Here is an 18,525-nt window from a genome sequence, read left to right as displayed (position 1 = left end):
CCCCAAGCCAGGTGAAGCCGCAGCAGGAGGCTGGCTTTGAGCTCCTGTTGTCCTGCAGCGCAGAGAAGAGTGGGGTGGGGGCCTCTTGAACGGATCCAGATTCATTGACATCGCTACAGCATGTCACGGGTGAACATTGCGACGATCTGAACCGTTGAAAACAAATCGGACGTCTCGTACTCATCCAGCGGAAGCACTCCGTTTTCCCCTCGCCGCTAGCTGCGCAGCCGCTTTCGCCGCCCCGCGCGCCCAATCCTGCGCGAGGCAAGGAACGGGCGGACGCCACGCGAGGGCCGGGCGGGCACCGCGCCCTGCTCTGCAGCCGCCGGCACCAGAACCCGCCGTTCCGGCGCCGCCGCAGGAGGGTGCAGGGGGCACCGAACCCGGCATTCCGGCGCCACCGCGGGAGCCCGCCGTGGGAGGCTGCAGGGGCTGCCACCGCGGGAGGGTGCAGGGGGCACCGGACGCCGGCGCCGCACCCCTGCTCTGCCGCCGCCGGGGCCTAATTGGAAGGCCGGCGTGCCGCTCACCGCGGAGGACTGGGGACGTGGGTGGGCCGCCACGCGAGCAAAGGCTAGGACGCCGCTGAGAGGTGGGACGCTGCTGGGAGGCCGCTGAGAGGGGAGACGCCGCCGCTGGAGGCTGTCCCGCTGCCGCTGGACTCCGTCGAGCGAGTGCAGGCAGTCCTGCTGCCAGTGCTGGCCTGCTGCTTAGAAGCAAGACGCCTCGCGCGTGTGGCGGCAGGCCGGTGCCGCCGTTGGAGACCGCCGAGTCAAGGGATGTTCCGAGTTCCCGAGCAAGTCCTTCCCTGCTGCCATTGGTGATCTGGGAAGCAAACTCCTAATTGAAGTAGAATTTGTAGTGTTTGGCATTGTGTGAGTTAGACAAATTGATTTTGTAACTGATTGAGAGTTGGCATTATGAGAGTTGTCAAATTGATTCACTTGGGCAAAGTGATTGAGACTGATGGAAGATGTAATTTTAATGAATGAATGAATCAATTACTTTTGTGATATTATTTTCTTAAAAATTTGGCAGCATGTCCCCATAATTAGAGGTGCATAACAAGAGCTTAAACCAATGATCAAATTCAAAAGTACTTTCGAAAGCAAAAACACAAGAGCGAAACAAATGTTAATAAGAAGATAGTGATATCCATTGATCACATAACCAATCCTGATTCAGCCATATACAGTAGTGAGGATACACAACATATGGAAGCATTAAAACAGCCATATAGAACCATCAAAGCATGTCCTCATATATTGCAGCATACATGTCACTGAAATTAGTGTTTGGATCATACTGATCACACTATTCTAAGTGTAGGCCATATTCACTAGTACAATTGTAAATCAAGTTCCAGAAAGTCAAAGCATTGGAGGCTAAAGAAGGAAAAAGAAAAACACTATAGCCCCCGACTGTCCTAAGAGCAGAAAAGCAGCAAGCAGTAATGTAAGTCCCGGAGCTCAACCTAAAATCAGCAATGACAGATTTTAATTCCCCTATCCAATTGGTGCACATGATTAATCTTGTAGGTACTTGATCGATGATAACTCCATTAAATTAAATCTCCAGCTCACAGGACCAAAATCAAGACAACATCGACCATAATCAATCTTGAATCATCCATCTTGAACTCTTGGCACAGATCATTGATCGAATTGAACATCAGGAACTCTAGACATAGGTCTTTGGTTATACCTGCCAAACAGCAAGGGCGGCGAGGGGCACGCTTACCTCCGGACGGCAACGGCGGCGAGGGGCACGCTCCCTGGATGGACTCAGATTGCGGCAGCAGGGCAGGGGCCCAACCGTCCTCCGCTGCGGTGTGATGCCCGTGGCTATCGCGAAGATCGGCAGCGTGAGAAATCGACAAGTAGCAGCGCAAATTCGAGTTCAGCGAGGGGGGGCGATGAACCCTGGCACCCTGAACAGAGTTCTATTACTTTTCAGATTTGGAACAGTCTTCCCGATCCGCACGGCACTGTATTTGTTACCGTGAGGTTACACTGACAATAGGGACCCACCGGTCAGTACATCAAGATACGTAAATGAAACTCTAATACGTAAACTGTCTTTGCGCCTTCACTCGTGGCTTGACCTCTCGGTCATGACAACTTCCCCCCATCAGAACTTGCTGGTCCACCTGCAAGTACTCCTGGGAACCTACTCTGTAGAGCATACCAATCTTCCCATATAGCCATGCTTGTAGGTAGAGTAGTCCACTTGATCAGCGCTTGAGGTACCGTCTTGTTCCCCTTCTTGACCAGCCGACGCTCCAGCACCGCCTCTGGTAGAATGTTGTGCGCGTCCAGCTCTGCAACCTTGGGAAGTTCAGAGGACACAGGGGTGTAGTTAGGCAAAAAAGGTTTCAATTGTGAGACATGAAACACCGGGTGAATCTGACTGTGGTCTGGCATATCCAAGCGGTAAGCGGCACGTCCAATGCGTTCCTCCACCGTGAATGGGCCAAAGTACTTGAATGCCAACTTTGGGCAAGGTCTGTTGACCAAAGAAGACTGGGCATAAGGCTGCAACTTCAGCAAAACCTGATCTCCCACCTGAAACTCTTGGTCTGTTCTGTGGCGATCAGCTGCCATTTTCATCTTATTCTGGGCTCTTGCGAGATGTTCTTTCAGCCAATGATTCTGAGATTTCAAATCTTGAACTAGCTCAGTCACAGTTGTTGAAACCCCATGGACAGTAGGCACAGCACCAAAGCTTGGATCATATCCATACAATGCATGAAATGGAGAGCAACCCAGTGAAGAATGAAAGGAAAAGTTATACCAGAATTCAGATTGGGACAACATGGACTTCCACTTCTTTGGAGTATCATATACCATGCATCTGAGGTACATCTCAAGGCATTGATTTACCCTCTCTGTTTGGCCATCGGTTTGTGGGTGATAAGTTGAGTTCCCAACAAGCAGAAAAATTCCTTCCAGAATGCACTGGTGAATATTTTGTCCCTATCAGAGACAATTATTTTGGGCAGGCCATGTAATTTCACCACATTGTCAAACACTGCTCTTGCTATGGTTGGAGCAGTGAAAGGGTGCTTAATAGGAACAAAATGAGCATACTTCGTAAATCGATTCACAATTACTAGAATGACATCATATCCTTCGGACTTAGGTAATCCTTCAATGAAGTCCATGGATAGATCTTGCCAAGCACCCTCAGGAATAGGCAAAGGCTGTAACAGTCCAGCAGGATGAGTGTGTAGGTGTTTAGTTTGCTGGCAAACTTGGCATTGCTTGACAAAGTCCTCTATAGCCATTTTGAGTCCAGTCCAATGAAACAACCTATGAATGCGTTGGTAAGTAGCATGCATTCCAGAGTGACCCCCAATAGCACTGGCATGGAAAGCATGAATGATTTTAGTTTGCAAAGCTGAATTCTGTGCTACCCATAACTTATCTTTGAATCTGATCAGTCCATTATCCAAACTGTAACCTTGTTCATTGGGACTATGAACAGCCAATTGAGCTAACAGCTGTTGTGCTCAAGGATCAGTAGTATAAGCATTGAGTAACTCTTGCACCCAAACTGGTTGGACTTAAGACACAGCCTGGATAGCCAAAAGATGACCCACTCGGGATAAAGCATCCGCAGCCACATTTTCCTTCCCTTTTCTGAACACCACCTTAAAGTGCAACCCCATTAATCTATTCATTGCCCTCCTTTGCATGTCAGAGTGCAAGTTCTGCTCAGTGAGGTAAGTGAGCCTTTTGTGATCTGTTCTGATGATGAACTCCTGGTGCTGTAAGTATTGTCTCCATTTCTCTACTGCCATGATCAATGCCAAGAATTCTTTCTCATAAATAGAGAGATGTTTATGGTGTTGAGCTAGAGCTTTACTCAGATATGCTATTGGCTGATTGTTTTGCATCAACACAGCCCCCAGTCCTATATCAGAAGCATCAGTCTCCACCACAAATTGTTCCTTGAAATTAGGTAAAGCCAATACTGGAGTACTTGTCATTGCTTGTTTGAGTTGATCAAAAGCCCGCTGTGCTTTCTCAGACCACTGAAACTGTTTATTCCTCAGGAGTTGTGTCAAAGGATGAGCTATCAATCCATAGTGTTGGACAAACTTCCTATAATATCCAATCAACCCCAAAAATCCTCTTAATGTTGTGACTGTAGTAGGTACTGGCCATTTAAGCATAGCTTCAATTTTGGATGGATCAGTAGATACTCCTTTGGCAGATATAATATGTCCTAGATACTCTAAGTGAGTCTGAGCAAAAGAACACTTGCTAGGTTTCATGTACAACTTGTGTGCTCTGAGTTTGTCCAAGACCAATGTGAGGTGATGTAAGTGTGTCTCAAAATCAGGACTATATATCAAAATATCGTCTAGGAACACCATGACAAACTTCCTCAAAAAGGGAGCTAGTATTTCATTCATAATACACTGGAAGGTAGCAGGTGCATTGGTTAAGCCAAAGGGCATTACCTTGAACTGATAATGGCCTTGATGAGTTTTGAAGGTTGTCTTGTGTTCATCATCTGGGTTCATTCGCACCTGATGGTAACCAGAACGCATGTCCAACTTGGTAAAGAACTGTGTGCCAGCTAATTCATCCAAGATCTCATCAATTAGAGGCATAGGGAACCTGTTCTTGACTGTAATGTCATTCAATTTCCTGTAGTCTACACAAAATCTCCACGATCCATCTTTCTTGAGTACCAATAGCACTGGACTTGCAAATGGACTACAGCTGGGTGTAATTAACCCATCAGCCAATAACTTTTGGACTTGTTTTTCAATTTCATCCTTGTGGTGAGGTGAATATTTGTATGGTCTTGAATTGACAGGTGTGGAACCAGGGATGAGTGGGATATGATGGTCATAAAATCTTGAGGGTGGAAGGTGCTGGGGTTCTTGAAATACATCCTGATATTGGTTTAAGAGAGTCTGGATTGCCTCGTTATGCTGGGTAGAGATTGCAGGAGAAATAGCCTCCACCATAGCCAAAGCCCAGACATCATTGCCAGATACCCACTTCCTTGGTCGACAGAAACTTCTGGGATTGCCTGCACTTGTGGATGAATTCCTTGTAACACCACTTGTTGACCCAGATGTGTAAACTCTAATGTCTTTTCTGCCCAGTTGCATTGCATAGGGCTATTTGCCTGCAGCCAATCATATCCTAAGATTGCATCATATGCAGGTATGTCCAGGACTTTCATATCTGTCTGCACTGTATAACCATCACACCACCAGTTTAACTGAGGAATCCACTGATCTGTAATCAGGATATTGCCATTTGCCAATCTCACATTCTGATGTGTCATTGGAACTATCGGGATGTTCAGCTTGTGCACAAGAGACTTACTGATAAAGCTATGGGAACTTCCACTGTCCACCAAGATCAACATTACTTTGTTTTGGAGCAGTGCCCTCACTACCAATGCATCCCCTTGGGCGGTGCCAGCCAGTGCATTCAGAGACAACTGATAGAAATCAGCAGCAAGCTTATCCTCCAAATCTAGTTGTTGGAGCACCTCATCTGTCAACACTGCATCTAGCCCATTAATGGCTAATGCATTCAACTGTTGTTGGGGTCTTTCAGTGCAGGTTTTGAGATGATTGGCATCAAAAGGTTCCCTGCAGTAAAAACATAATCCAATGGCCTTCAAAATTTCTCTTGTTTGCCTCTCCTTCCACAAGGGACTGGTTTGACCATTACTCTTTGAATCAATCTTGAGGGATTGAGCATTGGGTTTATAACTGTTACCAGGCTTTGACCATCTGCTCTTTCCTTTTTCCAGCACTTGATTCTGAATTCGAGCCAACAACATGGCTCTTTCCAAGGTGTCAGGTATTTGGGACTGTACCACATTACCAATTTCAGGTTTCAAGCCTCTTAAAAACTGAGTGACAAAGAACAACTCACCCAATTCACTGTTATGCATTGTAACCATAAACTGGAGATCCTCAAAGGTAGCAATATACTGGTCAAGTGTGGATAGTTGTTGCAGCTCCAACAGTTGAGTCAATGCCTCTCTATAATCATTGGTGCCAAACTTTTGTTCCACTGCAGCAATAAAAGTTGCCCAATCACCCAGACCATGTTTTAACTTGTGCACTTTGAACCACTTAGATGGTTTCTCATCCATATGCATGGAAGCAATTGTGGGCCACATTGTCTCAGGAAGATCAAATATTCTGAAGTAATCCTCACATTTATCCTTCCAAATACAGGGATTAGTGCCATCAAAATTTGGAAATTGCATCTTGGGCACAAAGGTCTTCGACTGACCATGCTGACCATGCTCCATATGGCCTCCCCTTTCCCTTGGTGATGTCCTATGAACTGGAATAGCACCACGACCCTGACCAGAACCTCCTGGTCCATGCTGACGATGTGGGTAACCTGTATCCTCATTGCTATCACTAGAAGCTGGACTAGGCGGCCTTTCATGACGGTTTTTCATTTGATTCATTGTGAGCTGCGCCACTGCATTGCCTGTAGTCTCCATTTGTTTGGCCAATGTTTGCTGGTCGATCAACATCTGTTCCAACACTTTGGTAGAAATATCAATCTGAGCCTCCATCTTCTGCTGACGATCCTCGACCGCACCTACTTTAGCAAACAACAAGTCCAAACTCTCCATAACACTATCCCAGTGCTCATCATCCATCCTATCTCGTTCCTCCATATGGTTTAGCAGAATCTGAGTCTGTGCAGAGGGCTTAGGGGGCGTCGTGGTGACTACACCGGAAGTAAGGGGACAGCGGCTCGAATTGATGTTACCTTGACAAGGCCCGAGCGATGTCAACCCAAACCGATGGGATACAGTAGTCCACCACCGGAACCCGCGAGCAGCGTCGAAGTGTTCGACGTAGCGCCTGTACTGCAACAGACTCCAATCGCTATCGCCCCCAGTCGATGAAGCTTCGGTTATCCGGAAGCTGTGACCGGATCCCAAATCCCCAGCGCTAAGGACCTAAGCGGAGCGGTAAGAGAGTGGTCGACGGCGTTGGAGCAGCTAATCGTCGATGTGCGGTGGCCGCGCACGACTGGTAGTCGAACACGGGGCGTGGACGCCGGGATACAGATCGAGATCGCCGGAGATGCGTCTGCGATCGGAATTCGCTGGTTGGGAAGAAATCGAGCGATAGCGTGCCGAGGATACCTGAATCTGATACCACTTGTGATGCCCGTGGCTACCGCGAAGATCGGCAGCGTGAGAAATCGACAAGTAGCAGCGCAAATTCGAGTTCGGCGAGGGGGAGGGCGATGAACCCTGGCACCCTGAATAGAGCTCTATTACTTTTCAGATTTGGAATAGTCTTCCCGATCCGCACGGCACTGTATTTGTTACCGTGAGGTTACACTGACAATAGGGACCCACCAGTCAGTACATCAAGATACGTAAATGAAACTCTAATACGTAAACTGTCTTGGCGCCTTCACTCGTGGCTTGACCTCTCGGTCTTGACAGGCGGCCGGCCACCGGCCTCCGGTCCCGGCAGCGGATGTCCCCTGGCGGTAGGCCCGCACAAGGCTGGCCACCAGCCTCTGCTCGCAGCCCTGCTTCCTGCTCGCGCGGCAGTAGCCATCTCCGTACTCGCGGCGCGATGACGAGCCCGGCGACCTCCCGCGGCGGCGCCCGGCGTCGCGAGGTGCGGGATTGGGACGTCCGCGGGACCAAGGCGAGCGCGGGGTCAGCCAATTTGGGCGCCCGCTGGGCTCAAAACGGGGTGCCGCGGCCCGAACCACCACGAGACGTCCGATCCCCCTTCGACGCTCCAAATTGGCCCAATGTTTGACGGTGCCATGCCATGGCAATGTCACCCAATCCGAGTCCCTCTTGAAGGGAGGATCCCCCACTGGAGGCCAGCTCGACGTCTGCACGGGCCCGGGCTAGGCAGGGCCCAAAGGAGTCAGGCCGGCACGGCACGTCGTGCCTACAGGCTCAACCTTCAGCCTAGCCACGTCACTACAGGCTCATTTATTGTGCCGTGCCAGCCCACAAAGCATGAGTACATTTACGGGTCGTGTCAGCCCATGACCCATTAACCTTGCAACACCACATAAGAATCCTCTCATCTAACACTTAGCGATAAAATCAAAAGTCATTCACAAATCACAAGTCAAAATTCAGGTAAAACAGACCAATAAATTCCAAATCAAAAGCACCAGGCAGACAAAAGAATTATGATAAATGAGCTATTTATACAATGCTGCCTCATTAAAAACCTATATAGGTAAAACTCACCCTTGTGAGAAACCCTAGAAAGAAGTATTACAAACCATTGTTCAAAAGTCTCACAATGACAGTACAGATCACTCTCTTCACACTCAGTCTCTCACAAACACTAAGTACCATCAGCAGCCCCAGATTCCTTTTTATCATGATACAAATTTATGAACGAGACTTCCAAATCTGGGTTGTCCACAGAGTGTTGTTCCCTTCTATCTCCCAGCTCCCAATCTTTTATGCAGGTCAGCATCTCCACGGTTTCAGGCAACAAGCGTCGTCGTCGCTCTTCAATTCTCCTACCTGTCAAACTGAAACAATATTCTGAAGAGATAGCACATACTAGAACTGCCATAATATAGCTAGCCATTATAGATAGGATTGGATAGGTTAGTTTGTGGTCAGGCCACTAGAGAAAAATTCCAATCTCATCATCATAAGCAGTGACATTGTCACTGTCCAAATAATAAACTGAGAGCTCACAAACAACAGAAGCAAAAACAGATGAAGATGAAGTGGGGGCAGAGGTAGGGGAAGGACCAACAACACCTGTTCCTCCTCCAAAGATTCTTCCCCATGCCTGTTTTTTCTTACCTGTATGGTTTGATGGTTGTGCAGACCTAGCTGCACCAAACTTGTTCTCATATTTGTTAAACAGCTTATATAATTCAGTTGTTACCTCAACATAATATGAACTGTACTCAACCAGTACACTGAGCAAGCAATTACAGAACATTAAAGAAACATTAAGAGAGCAGCCAATCTGATTAACACAGCAAGTTACCAAAATATTAAGAATAAGAACCAAGCTGATTTCTACCATAGAATAGCCAGATTTCTACCTTAACCACAATAAGAACAACATTAAGAGAGCAGCCAATCTGATTTGGAGCATATTTGCAACACAAAATAATTAACAATGTTCAGATTCAAATGATACCATAGAATATGAAGTAGTCACCTCAAGTTCAGCACACATCGTTTATTCAACCCACAAACATTGAGCAGCAACCAAAGTTAACAAAACGGACTGTATTACAACAAACAGGACTCACAATGCGATGGCACAGTATTCAAACTACGCGACACGGGCAATAACGAAAATAGATATAAATGAAAGACACGCACCAGCAGATGGTGATGTTCGGATCACTTGGAGTTTAGTAAATGTGAGCACCTGTGCTAAGCTGAGGACTTGAACACAGGTGACAATTTCCACTACAAAGAACCTATGCTTAGATTGCTTATCTTATTCTACCAATTTGAAATTCTAAGTCTCTTTGGAGCCTATAACAAAATTAAATCGGAAAACTAGAGTAGGGAATTATTTTAATTGTTGAAATGGAATTATTGATATTCAACAAAATCAAATTGACAGAATGAGTGGCCTCCATGATCCATGCTATCCTCATAAGGTTATTGATGTCCAATTATGGTTAGGTACTTTGGTTCTCATATAGAGTCCATCTAGCATTTTTTTTTTGTTGCTCCAGTGCATTTCACATATGGAAGAGCAAAGTTCCGCTAGGCGACGCCTTAGGTGCGCCTAGGCGCGACTAGGCGCTAGTCGATGCCTGTCCGCCTGGCTTAGGGGGAAGGCGGAGGTCTAAGCGAGCGCGGCGCCTAGGCGACTCCAGGCGGCGCGGAGGCGCCCTAAGCGAGCGCGGAGGCGGTCGTCGCGGCCGGTCACGCGAAACTTTTCGCTACCGCGGTGGGCGCGCGCGCAGACGCCTTCAAGCGCGGGAAAAGAAGCCCCGCGCGGGAAGAATAAGACGGGGAGGAGGCCGCGCGCGCGGAAAAGAAGCCGCGGGCTCGGACGGCTGCTCACCTGCCTGCGACCCAGCCTCGAAGCTCGAAGGTCGTCGTCACCACCGGTCGAGCTCGTCCACGCCTTCATCATCCTCCGCCAGGAGCTCCTCCCCGCCTCACCGCCGGTGCATCCCTCCCGCCGCCGCCTGGAGCTCTTCCACGCCCCCCGCACCCCTCCCCGACGGCTGCTCCTGCTCCCCTCCCTCCTCCCCCAGTGGTTGCCCCAAGTGGCAAGGTGAGTCCCCTCCCCCATCGGTTGCTCTGCTCCCCTCCCCTATTGCTCTGCTCCCCTCCTCTGCTTCTGAATCTGAATGACTGTGACTGAATCTGAATGGTATTAGTATTAGAATGACAACTTCAGCTGCGTAGGAGTGCTAGAGTGAGAGAGATTTATGAAGGAGAAGAGTTTGAATCTGAGAAAGAAGAGTTTGATGAAGATGAGGATGACTATTTGGAACCTTATTGAAGAAGGAAGAATGGAAGATGAAATAGTATATTGGTATGTCAGTATGTGTGTCTCTGTCTTGAACTTGTGAACTGCTGGTGTGTGTGACTGTTTTTTTCCTTTTGTGAGAACTATGCGGTGTCTGAACAAGACCTTTATTTATGCATTGTGTTGTGCACTTGTAATGCTTTCCTGTCCACTTGATTCAAATTTGCAATTACTAGCTGCTGCTACTCTCCTTTGGTGTGTTCCTGGAATGGATGGGAGATGGCTGGTATTCAGATAAGTATCAACTTCCTATTTAAGCCACCCAGGTATGTCTACTACTCTCTCTTCTATATACATTCAGCAGTATATGCTTCTATATAACTTATTTATTCAGCATTTTCTGCTGTATATAATATATATATATATGTGTGTGTTATTTAGTAAAATGGCAAAACGCCTAGCAAAACGCCTAGAAACGCCTAGGCTGGCCTAGGCTAGCCTAGGCGCTAGGCTAGGGGTCATCGCCTAGAGAGCTGAACTTTGTGGAAGAGTCTTGCTTGTTGGCCCATGCGTATTGGAACTTTGAGCTAGGGGGGTGCACAAAGGGTGAAAAATAGGCTGCTAGCAATTAAAAGTGTTTTTGGACCGGGTGCATCTGCACCCACACGGCTGTACAAGGGTGGAAAGGAGCGGAGCGCAGCGATGGCTTACCGGGCGGCTCGCGGAGGTGAAGGGTGGCGCCGTGGCGAGGTGATGCCGAGATGGGGCGAGGCAGTGCAGGCGGTGCTGCTGCTTCGGCGGCGGCGGCGTCCGGGGCGCCGGCTTCGTGGGAGAGTTCGTTCCGGCGGCGGGCCTCGTGCACGTGCTCGTCCTCTAGCCCCCCCCCCCCCCCCCCCCCCCTCTTCTCCCTCTGCTGTAGATGTGGCGTGGAGGGCCGGCGCGAGCAGGAGCCGCTGCAGCGGGGGCGGGGGCGGAGGGAGGCCGACGCCTCGCACGGAGACGGCGGGAACGACGGCGGCGGCGAGTGGGCGAGCGGCGCGTGGCGAGCGCGAGCGCGAGTGGGCGGTGGGCCGGCGATGGGTGCGGAGGGGAGGGGCCGGCGAGGGGAGAGCGGCGGCTCAGGTTGCCGGACGGCGGCGATGCGGAGTCCCGCCGGCGGCCTGCTCCAACCCTAGCTGCTCTCCGCGATTGAGAAAGGGGGGCCGAGTCGCGGTCGCCGCGGCTCATCCGCAGCCTCCCCAGCCGAACGGCTGGTGCTGGGCTGCCGAACGGCTGGGCTGATCAGCCCAGCCCAGCCATCCGAACAGCGCCAAAGGCCTCACTCTGGTACTTCCTCCCTATCCCTCTCTCCGAGGAGCGGCGGCGGCGGCGGCGGCGTCGTCTTCCCCTTCCTGTGGCCGTCAGTCCCTCGCGCCCCCAGGCCCCAATCGTGACACCGGCGTCTTTGATCCACTCTCAACTCCACCACCGGTGCTCGTCGGGGGGTCTCGAGGCTTCGAACGTCGTGGCCGGTGCTGGCCCAGACTAGCGCCGGCGGTGGCTCCCCCCGTATTCTCTGGGATTTGGCGGCCCCGGTGCCGCCGTCCTGCGACGGCTCAGCGACTGCGCGTCGGATCAAAGGAAGAAAGGTGCTGTATATCCCAACACAATTAGAGACGGTTTCTTCTTCCTATCCGATTGGTAATCAGCCATTGTTGCTCTCAGATCCGTTTCCGTTGGTTGTTAGATGCCGAAGATTGTACAATTCGATTCTGAAGCCAATAATCGTGGGAGCCTTTCTCCTTTCGCTTGTGGCCTCGAGGCCAATAGTATAAAGCACCACCGGACGTCATCGATTTTATTCGTACTGCTCCGGATTGTACGAAATCTTTGTTACTTCTGACTCTCATGGCATCTCCATCGGACAACAATGTAAGTTACCCTACCTTCTCTCAAATTTTTACCAAGGCTCATCTTCGCATCTGGATGTATCGTTTAAGAGCCGATCAATTACAAAATCCTAACATGGCAAGTTTACTATTTTTTTGTTCCGCGATCTCTTTCCTAATTGTTCCGGTTATTTTCTTTCTTTGCATCATTAGAAAAACGAAAACGGAGATGATGATAGGCTCAGCGCGCTCCCGGATCACATTCTCGTTGATATCATGCACCGCCTTGACTTGAGAACTATGATACGGGCTAGTACAGTCTCAACGCGGTGGAAGCCGCTTCCTTATTTGCTAACAAATCTTTATCTTCGTGTCGACGACTTCAAACCTCGAACAGGGATTTTAGTGATGAGGCAGCTCAACAGCCTGATGAGTCTTTATACCGAAACAATAAAGAGATTGTTGGCTCCCACGACCGAACGCGCCATCAAGGTCCTGCGCCTCCGTTTCTACATGACAGATCGTCACCTGAAACCCATCGGCTCCATAGTAACCAGCGTCCTTGAGCGTGGGGGCACCAAGCTCCTCGAGTTCATCATAGTGACAGAGCGACATGACGTGCAATGCAGTGAGGAGGACAACGTCCGTTTCGGACAGCGCTTCGTCAGGTTCTTCAGCTCCTACCCCTACGCATTCAGATGTCTTAGAGTCCTCTGCATTCAGAACATGAGATTCAACGAGTCCGATGTGCCAGATCTGCTGAATGCCTGTGAGCAGCTGCAGCGCTTGTGCATCGAGTCCTGTGACTCTGGCCGGCAATCCGTTCTGCAGATTGACGCACCACGCTCGCGGCTGGTGGAGCTGGCATTTGAATTCTGCGGCTATGTTCGAATCGAGCTTGTCCGGGTCCCTAAACTCATGGTGGTTTCTTATGACACTTGGATGGGTGGAAGCCCTCCCGTTGTTTTCGGTCACGTCCCAAGCCTTCGACGCATTGATTTCGGCTGCGCTACCATGAATTGGCAGCCACCGTTCGTGCTGAGCAACTGGCTGTCAGGCACAAGACTGGAAACTGTGAGCTTGGACTTCCATGATTGTATGGTATGAATGCTTGAGACTTCCTCCTTACTACCCTGCCTGATTCAATGTGCTACGCCCGATGCATATTCACTTTGTTACACACATTCTAATTTTATTGATTGATTGCTTCTTGCAGATTTGGGTTAAACCTGAAGACCCCAAACTGCTCCAACCTATCTTTAGCAAGCTGACGGATTTGTTCCTCTCCAACATCTTCGCCGAATGCGACCTTGACTGGACTGTCTATCTCCTTGAAGCCGCACCCTCTCTGAAGAATTTCTTCCTCATGGTAAGCAGCTTTTCTTCTGCAGCAGTGTATGGTTTTGCCACAGCTAGTATTAGATCTATGACATCCTTCTGCGTATGACAGTGGCGTTGCTAATTTTTTTTCAGGTGTCAAGACATGTGTGCGGAAGGAATGACCATGTGGACAATGCTGAGAGGGTCAATGTTGCATGGGAAGCATCATCTGGCTTCAAGCATTACAACTTAAAGTTACTGGACATAGAAGGCTTCGAGATGGATTGTAAGATGATGAAATACATAAGGCTTGTGATGGGGTGTGCTGCCCGGCTGAGGATGATCTGCTTGCACAATAAAGAACCATGCAATGATTGTGATGCCATGCACCTTGAGGCTCCATCAGGGTCTAGTTTTCCAGTTGATGAGGGTGATAAGAATCTAATAAGGGAGCATCTAACAGATGGGCTCTCATCTGCTATTGAAATAACCTTTGACTGATATCAAGATTATTACTGATGGTCTTGTCAAATAATCTAAGAGGGGTGTGCTTTCTTGGTGCAGCTGGAAATGGTTGGACCGATAGAGCCTGATAATTCCAGATTCCCCTGTTACCGGATTGTTGTTAGAATGCTTGTTACTGCCAATTTGGTCGATGCTGCTGTAAATTTTTTTTGAGTTTTAGTTAATGATGAAAAGCACATGGTAACTACGCAACGAGTACTTTGCGCGCGCCTTGGCGCGCCCCGGACATTTTAAGCTAAACCATCAAGTAGCCTTAGTATATATTTGTAATAGATTATCTAATAATAGGCTACTTAGCAAGGTATTGTTTTGATGTCTGGTCCAGGAAAAAGTAGGCTATAGACACATAAAGGTATGTACATATTTTATTGATAACTATATTATAGTTACAGAGTAGTTAGGTATATAATTTTTTTTAAGGGATAGTAGATTACTTAGGCCCTGTTTGGGGTAGCTGGAGCTTTTCCAAAAGCTGCTGGTCTGAGAAGCTCACCTGCTGGTCCGAAAAGCTGCTGGTCTGAGAATCTGCTGGTCTGATAAGCTGGCTTGTTTGGCAACCTAGCTTTTGGATGGCTGGCTGCTGAGCTGAGGAGTGGAAAGTCTAAAATACCCTCTAGTATAACGAATACCTGATTACTTGTGAACTGTAATGATTCGTCTGAACAGCTTGGTTAATAAATATTTTGTATTATTTTTGGATAGCTTAATATTTAAGATGGCCTATTAAATCATACTATTTCAATTATTTCATTGAGCTTACACAAAAGCACATCCGAAGCATGACTAACATTTTTCAAGCCATACAAAATATCAAAGGGCTACTTTTTACAAACAAAATGAGTTGTGCACCATCACTACTTGTCTACCCTCCATCAAGGAGTTCGCAATGAAATCACGAAATGCACACATATCAACATCATCTGATGATGGACCACTGTTATGCACTTCTTCTTCTTCTTCTTCTGATGAATCAACCTCTGGCATGTATTCTTCATCCTCATCGCACATTTGAAATAGCTCATCACTCAAAGCACTGTCACGAATAAAGTTATGAAGTGCCATGCATGCAATGATGATCTTCTTTTGCTTCTCAACCGGGAAACTTGGCATATGTAATAGAACTCGCCATTTCATTTTCAGCACCCCAAAAGAACGTTCAATCACATTGCGAAGAGAGGAGTGAGCATGGTTAAAAACCTCTTTAAGACCACTTGGCCTTTGGCCACCTTGAAATTCAGGTAAATGATACCTTTGCCCTCTGTAGGGAGCTAGGAAACCTTTCTTGTTGGGATATCCAGAATCAACAAGATAATATTTTCCTATATATCAAAATAATATGAGATCACATATATGGAACAACATGACAAATAAAGATTGACATGATTTTCGGCCATTACCTTCAGGAGGATGTGGGAATGCATCTGAGTAGCGGCACAAAGTATCATTGAATATTCGAGAGTCATGAGCAGATCCAGGCCATCCGGCTACAACAAATGTGAATCTCATATCAAAATCACACACAGCCATGACATTCTGTGTTGGGTATCCATGACGGCCAATGTGAGGAATCATCTCATTTGCTGGCACGACAACACGTACATGTGTGCCATCAATGGCACCTATGCAATTGTTGAAGTGGGGTGAAAACCGATCATCTTGAAGCCTTGGATGCACTGTTCTGAATTGTGGATCTTTTGGTTTGATGATGTCTCCAGCTAGCAGATTGACAGACTCTAGGACTTCACTAAATTTTCGACTAATTGTTTCAGTGGATCGCTTGAATATATTCTCAACAGTGATAAATGATTGAGGACCACCACACATCCATAAGAACATTCCCAAGGCTTCAACAGAGCTCATAACTCTTGTGCACTTAAGCCCATAATTCTCGACCAATGTTTCATGCAACCTGGCAAATACATGACGATTCATACGAAACATGTTGTAGCAATCTTTGTTGACTTGTAGCTGATCCATGACCCATTGATACCCAGACTGGCGAGGAGGAGGTCTCTTTCTTTTCCCAAGATATTTTTCACTGTGATCCATAGCAATGAGAGTCACTATTGATGCTACCAATACTTCTGATGCATCATCAGTGTCATTCTCACTCTTACTAGATGAACAATTGTCACTTTCACTTGATGTGCTCATCTAAAAAACAGATTGACAATTATTCAGATAGCACTTACAACAACAAATAACAGCTGGAATAACAAGGGTAACATCGCATAAATAACAGCTAAAATAAATAGGGTACCATTACATAAATGCAACTGAAATAAATAGGGTAGCATTACATAAACGCAGGTGAAATAAAAAGGATATAGCACATTAGTGAGACTACTTTATTTATTTTTCCTCTCTTCATACATCCTCTTCAGCCAAGCCACCTTTCCTTCATTTGTTTTGATGGAACGAAACATTGCACGGTTTTCACGCTTCACAAAGAGTTGGGTGGCCATAAAATGCTCATCACTCCCTTCACTAGCCCCTGCATTGACAGCTTGATCCATGAGCTCTATGATGTCATCTTCAACCTTTTGTTCATGTTTGCTCTTACTAGTAGCCAACACATCGATAAGTCGTGACACTTGCTTAACCATAGGATTCCTACCCTTCTTCTTTGGGCTAAAAGTATGGTCAACATCTCTAGCTTTGCGTTTTCCTTCTTTTTTTGCATCATGTGAAATGTGTATGTTCTCTTCATTTTCATTACTATCATCACCAACATCAATGGGAGCTGTAGTTTTTTGAACTCCCGGAATGACCGAAGATAAACCTGTGACATTGATGTTTTGAAACATAACTTCCAGCTCATCTAAGTTGTCCATAGGTGCTTCACGAAAGGCTGCATATTTCTTGTTTTGCTGAAAAAGAAGTCATATGTGTTAGTTATCAGAACTTTGCTTTCAAAGATAAAAAAAATAAACAACTTTCAGTTTTACTTACCGCTATCTTGTCCTCCCACCATTCATCACTTGTTGTAATTATCCCCTTTGTAACATCGAAACCAAGACCGGTTGCAGCCCTCTTCAAATCCAACCACAAGTTGTACTGTGGCTTCAAAGTATCCCATTTGTTCTTCAATTTTCCATGTGGGTAGTGTCGTTTGGTGATAGCAAAAAAATTTTCCTCAAGGTTCTTGTACCCAATCGAACTCAAGGTAGTCCCTGGCCTATTCCCAGCTAGAGTTTCTTCCTTACATATCTGACAAAATATTTTGGTTGCATATGCATCCCATACTGCTTTTGGTGTCTTCACCTTCCCTTTCTCCATCTATACTAACAAAATTACTCCAACAATAAGCAACATACAAGTACTCGGACCCATATTTCTTTTTAAAAATGGTCTAATACTGTTATTCACATGGCCATTTTCATTTTCATTGTTTCTCTGGTAAGATTCAATTCATGCATAACTTACGATAATGCTTTGGTAATGCTTGACTGTTTGGCTATGTGCAGCACACCAGATTATGTTCTAATTCCATTTTCATCGAGAAATGTTCTAATTTCATTAGCAGAAAAAAATAACCACATAGCTCCTGGAATCGAATTAGCAATCCATTGAATCAGGGCCTGCATCTATCCACTTTTTTTACCAACCCATCGATCTGTTCTGTCCACCTCCTTTTTTTCTTCTGTATCCTATTTAATTTGGTAACTGAGGTCTTAATCGATAATTCAGGGGAATCGATTTAGGGATACATCCGCAAGGTTAAATGTAGTTGGTGGCTAAAAGAACACCTGCTACCTTAGGCATGGAAGACCAATGTAGTTTAAATGAACTAATCAAATCCAAACCCTAGGCATAAATCCCTAAAACTAGTGTGGGGTGGGAAGAAATGTGTGCTTACCTTGGATGCGACCTCCAAGATTGACACAGCTGGGCCGCCGGCCGGAGAGAAGGTCGCGGGTGAATGGCCGCCGGGCGGAGCTGCGAGCTGCCGAAATAGGAAGCTCCGTCGCTCCGCAGGGGGGGCGCGAGCAGGTCCAGCAGGCCTGGGGCGCTGCGACGGGGACCAGGAGCCGCGGCGGGGCCTTCTCTTCCTCGATCTGGAGTCCGGGTCGGGGGAGCAGCCTTGCGCCGGCCGCCCTGAGCAGCGACCTAAGCTTGGCGCCCTGGTCCGTCGCTTGGGAGGGAGCGGCGCAACCCTCTCGGTCGCTCGGGAGGGGGAGGGGGTGGAGGGGCGCAGCAGAGACGGGGAGAGGGGAAAATTTTTGTTATATACTAGTGGCAAAAGCGGGTAATTTCATTGAAGTTTCGTGGGGAGGTCTGTAACACTGAAGGGTACAAGCTCGGGAAGCTCCCCTCGCGGAGCTTTTCGTTTCCAGGCAAAACTGA

The 18,525-nt window shown here is 47.5% G+C and overlaps 2 protein-coding genes across 5 annotated transcripts in view; one reads left to right on the top strand and one right to left on the bottom strand.

The window, feature by feature from the left end:
- Positions 1–8,143: 8,143 nt before the first annotated feature.
- Positions 8,144–12,354, bottom strand: LOC120695353 (myosin-binding protein H-like). The gene is made up of 3 exons (XM_039978626.1): positions 12,349–12,354; positions 11,177–11,636; positions 8,144–8,526 (listed from the first exon to the last, which is right to left on the bottom strand). Exons 1-3 carry the CDS (start codon positions 12,352–12,354, stop codon positions 8,342–8,344), a joined length of 651 nt encoding a protein of 216 aa, XP_039834560.1. The 3' UTR covers positions 8,144–8,341.
- Positions 11,562–18,525, top strand: part of LOC120695697 — a 34,284-nt gene continuing 27,320 nt past the window's right edge. Inside the window, exons 1-5 of one of the 4 annotated variants that reach the window (XM_039978920.1) lie at positions 11,763–12,093; positions 12,170–12,376; positions 12,547–13,434; positions 13,550–13,702; positions 13,807–14,584. In XM_039978920.1, the coding sequence (XP_039834854.1) occupies positions 12,353–12,376; positions 12,547–13,434; positions 13,550–13,702; positions 13,807–14,154 (1,413 nt within the window). In that variant the 5' untranslated portion in view covers positions 11,763–12,093; positions 12,170–12,352 and the 3' untranslated portion in view covers positions 14,155–14,584. Of the gene's footprint in view, positions 12,094–12,169; positions 12,377–12,546; positions 13,435–13,549; positions 13,703–13,806; positions 14,585–18,525 lie in introns of those variants that run through there. The other 3 variants (XM_039978922.1, XM_039978919.1, XM_039978921.1) reach the window with 3 other exon arrangements.

Source organism: Panicum virgatum, chromosome 2K (assembly GCF_016808335.1).
Source record: "Panicum virgatum strain AP13 chromosome 2K, P.virgatum_v5, whole genome shotgun sequence".
In the NCBI taxonomy this organism is placed as follows: Eukaryota; Viridiplantae; Streptophyta; class Magnoliopsida; order Poales; family Poaceae; genus Panicum; species Panicum virgatum.
The sequence above is the reverse complement of the archived record's forward strand: the minus strand, read 5'-3'. Positions and strand labels throughout refer to the sequence as shown.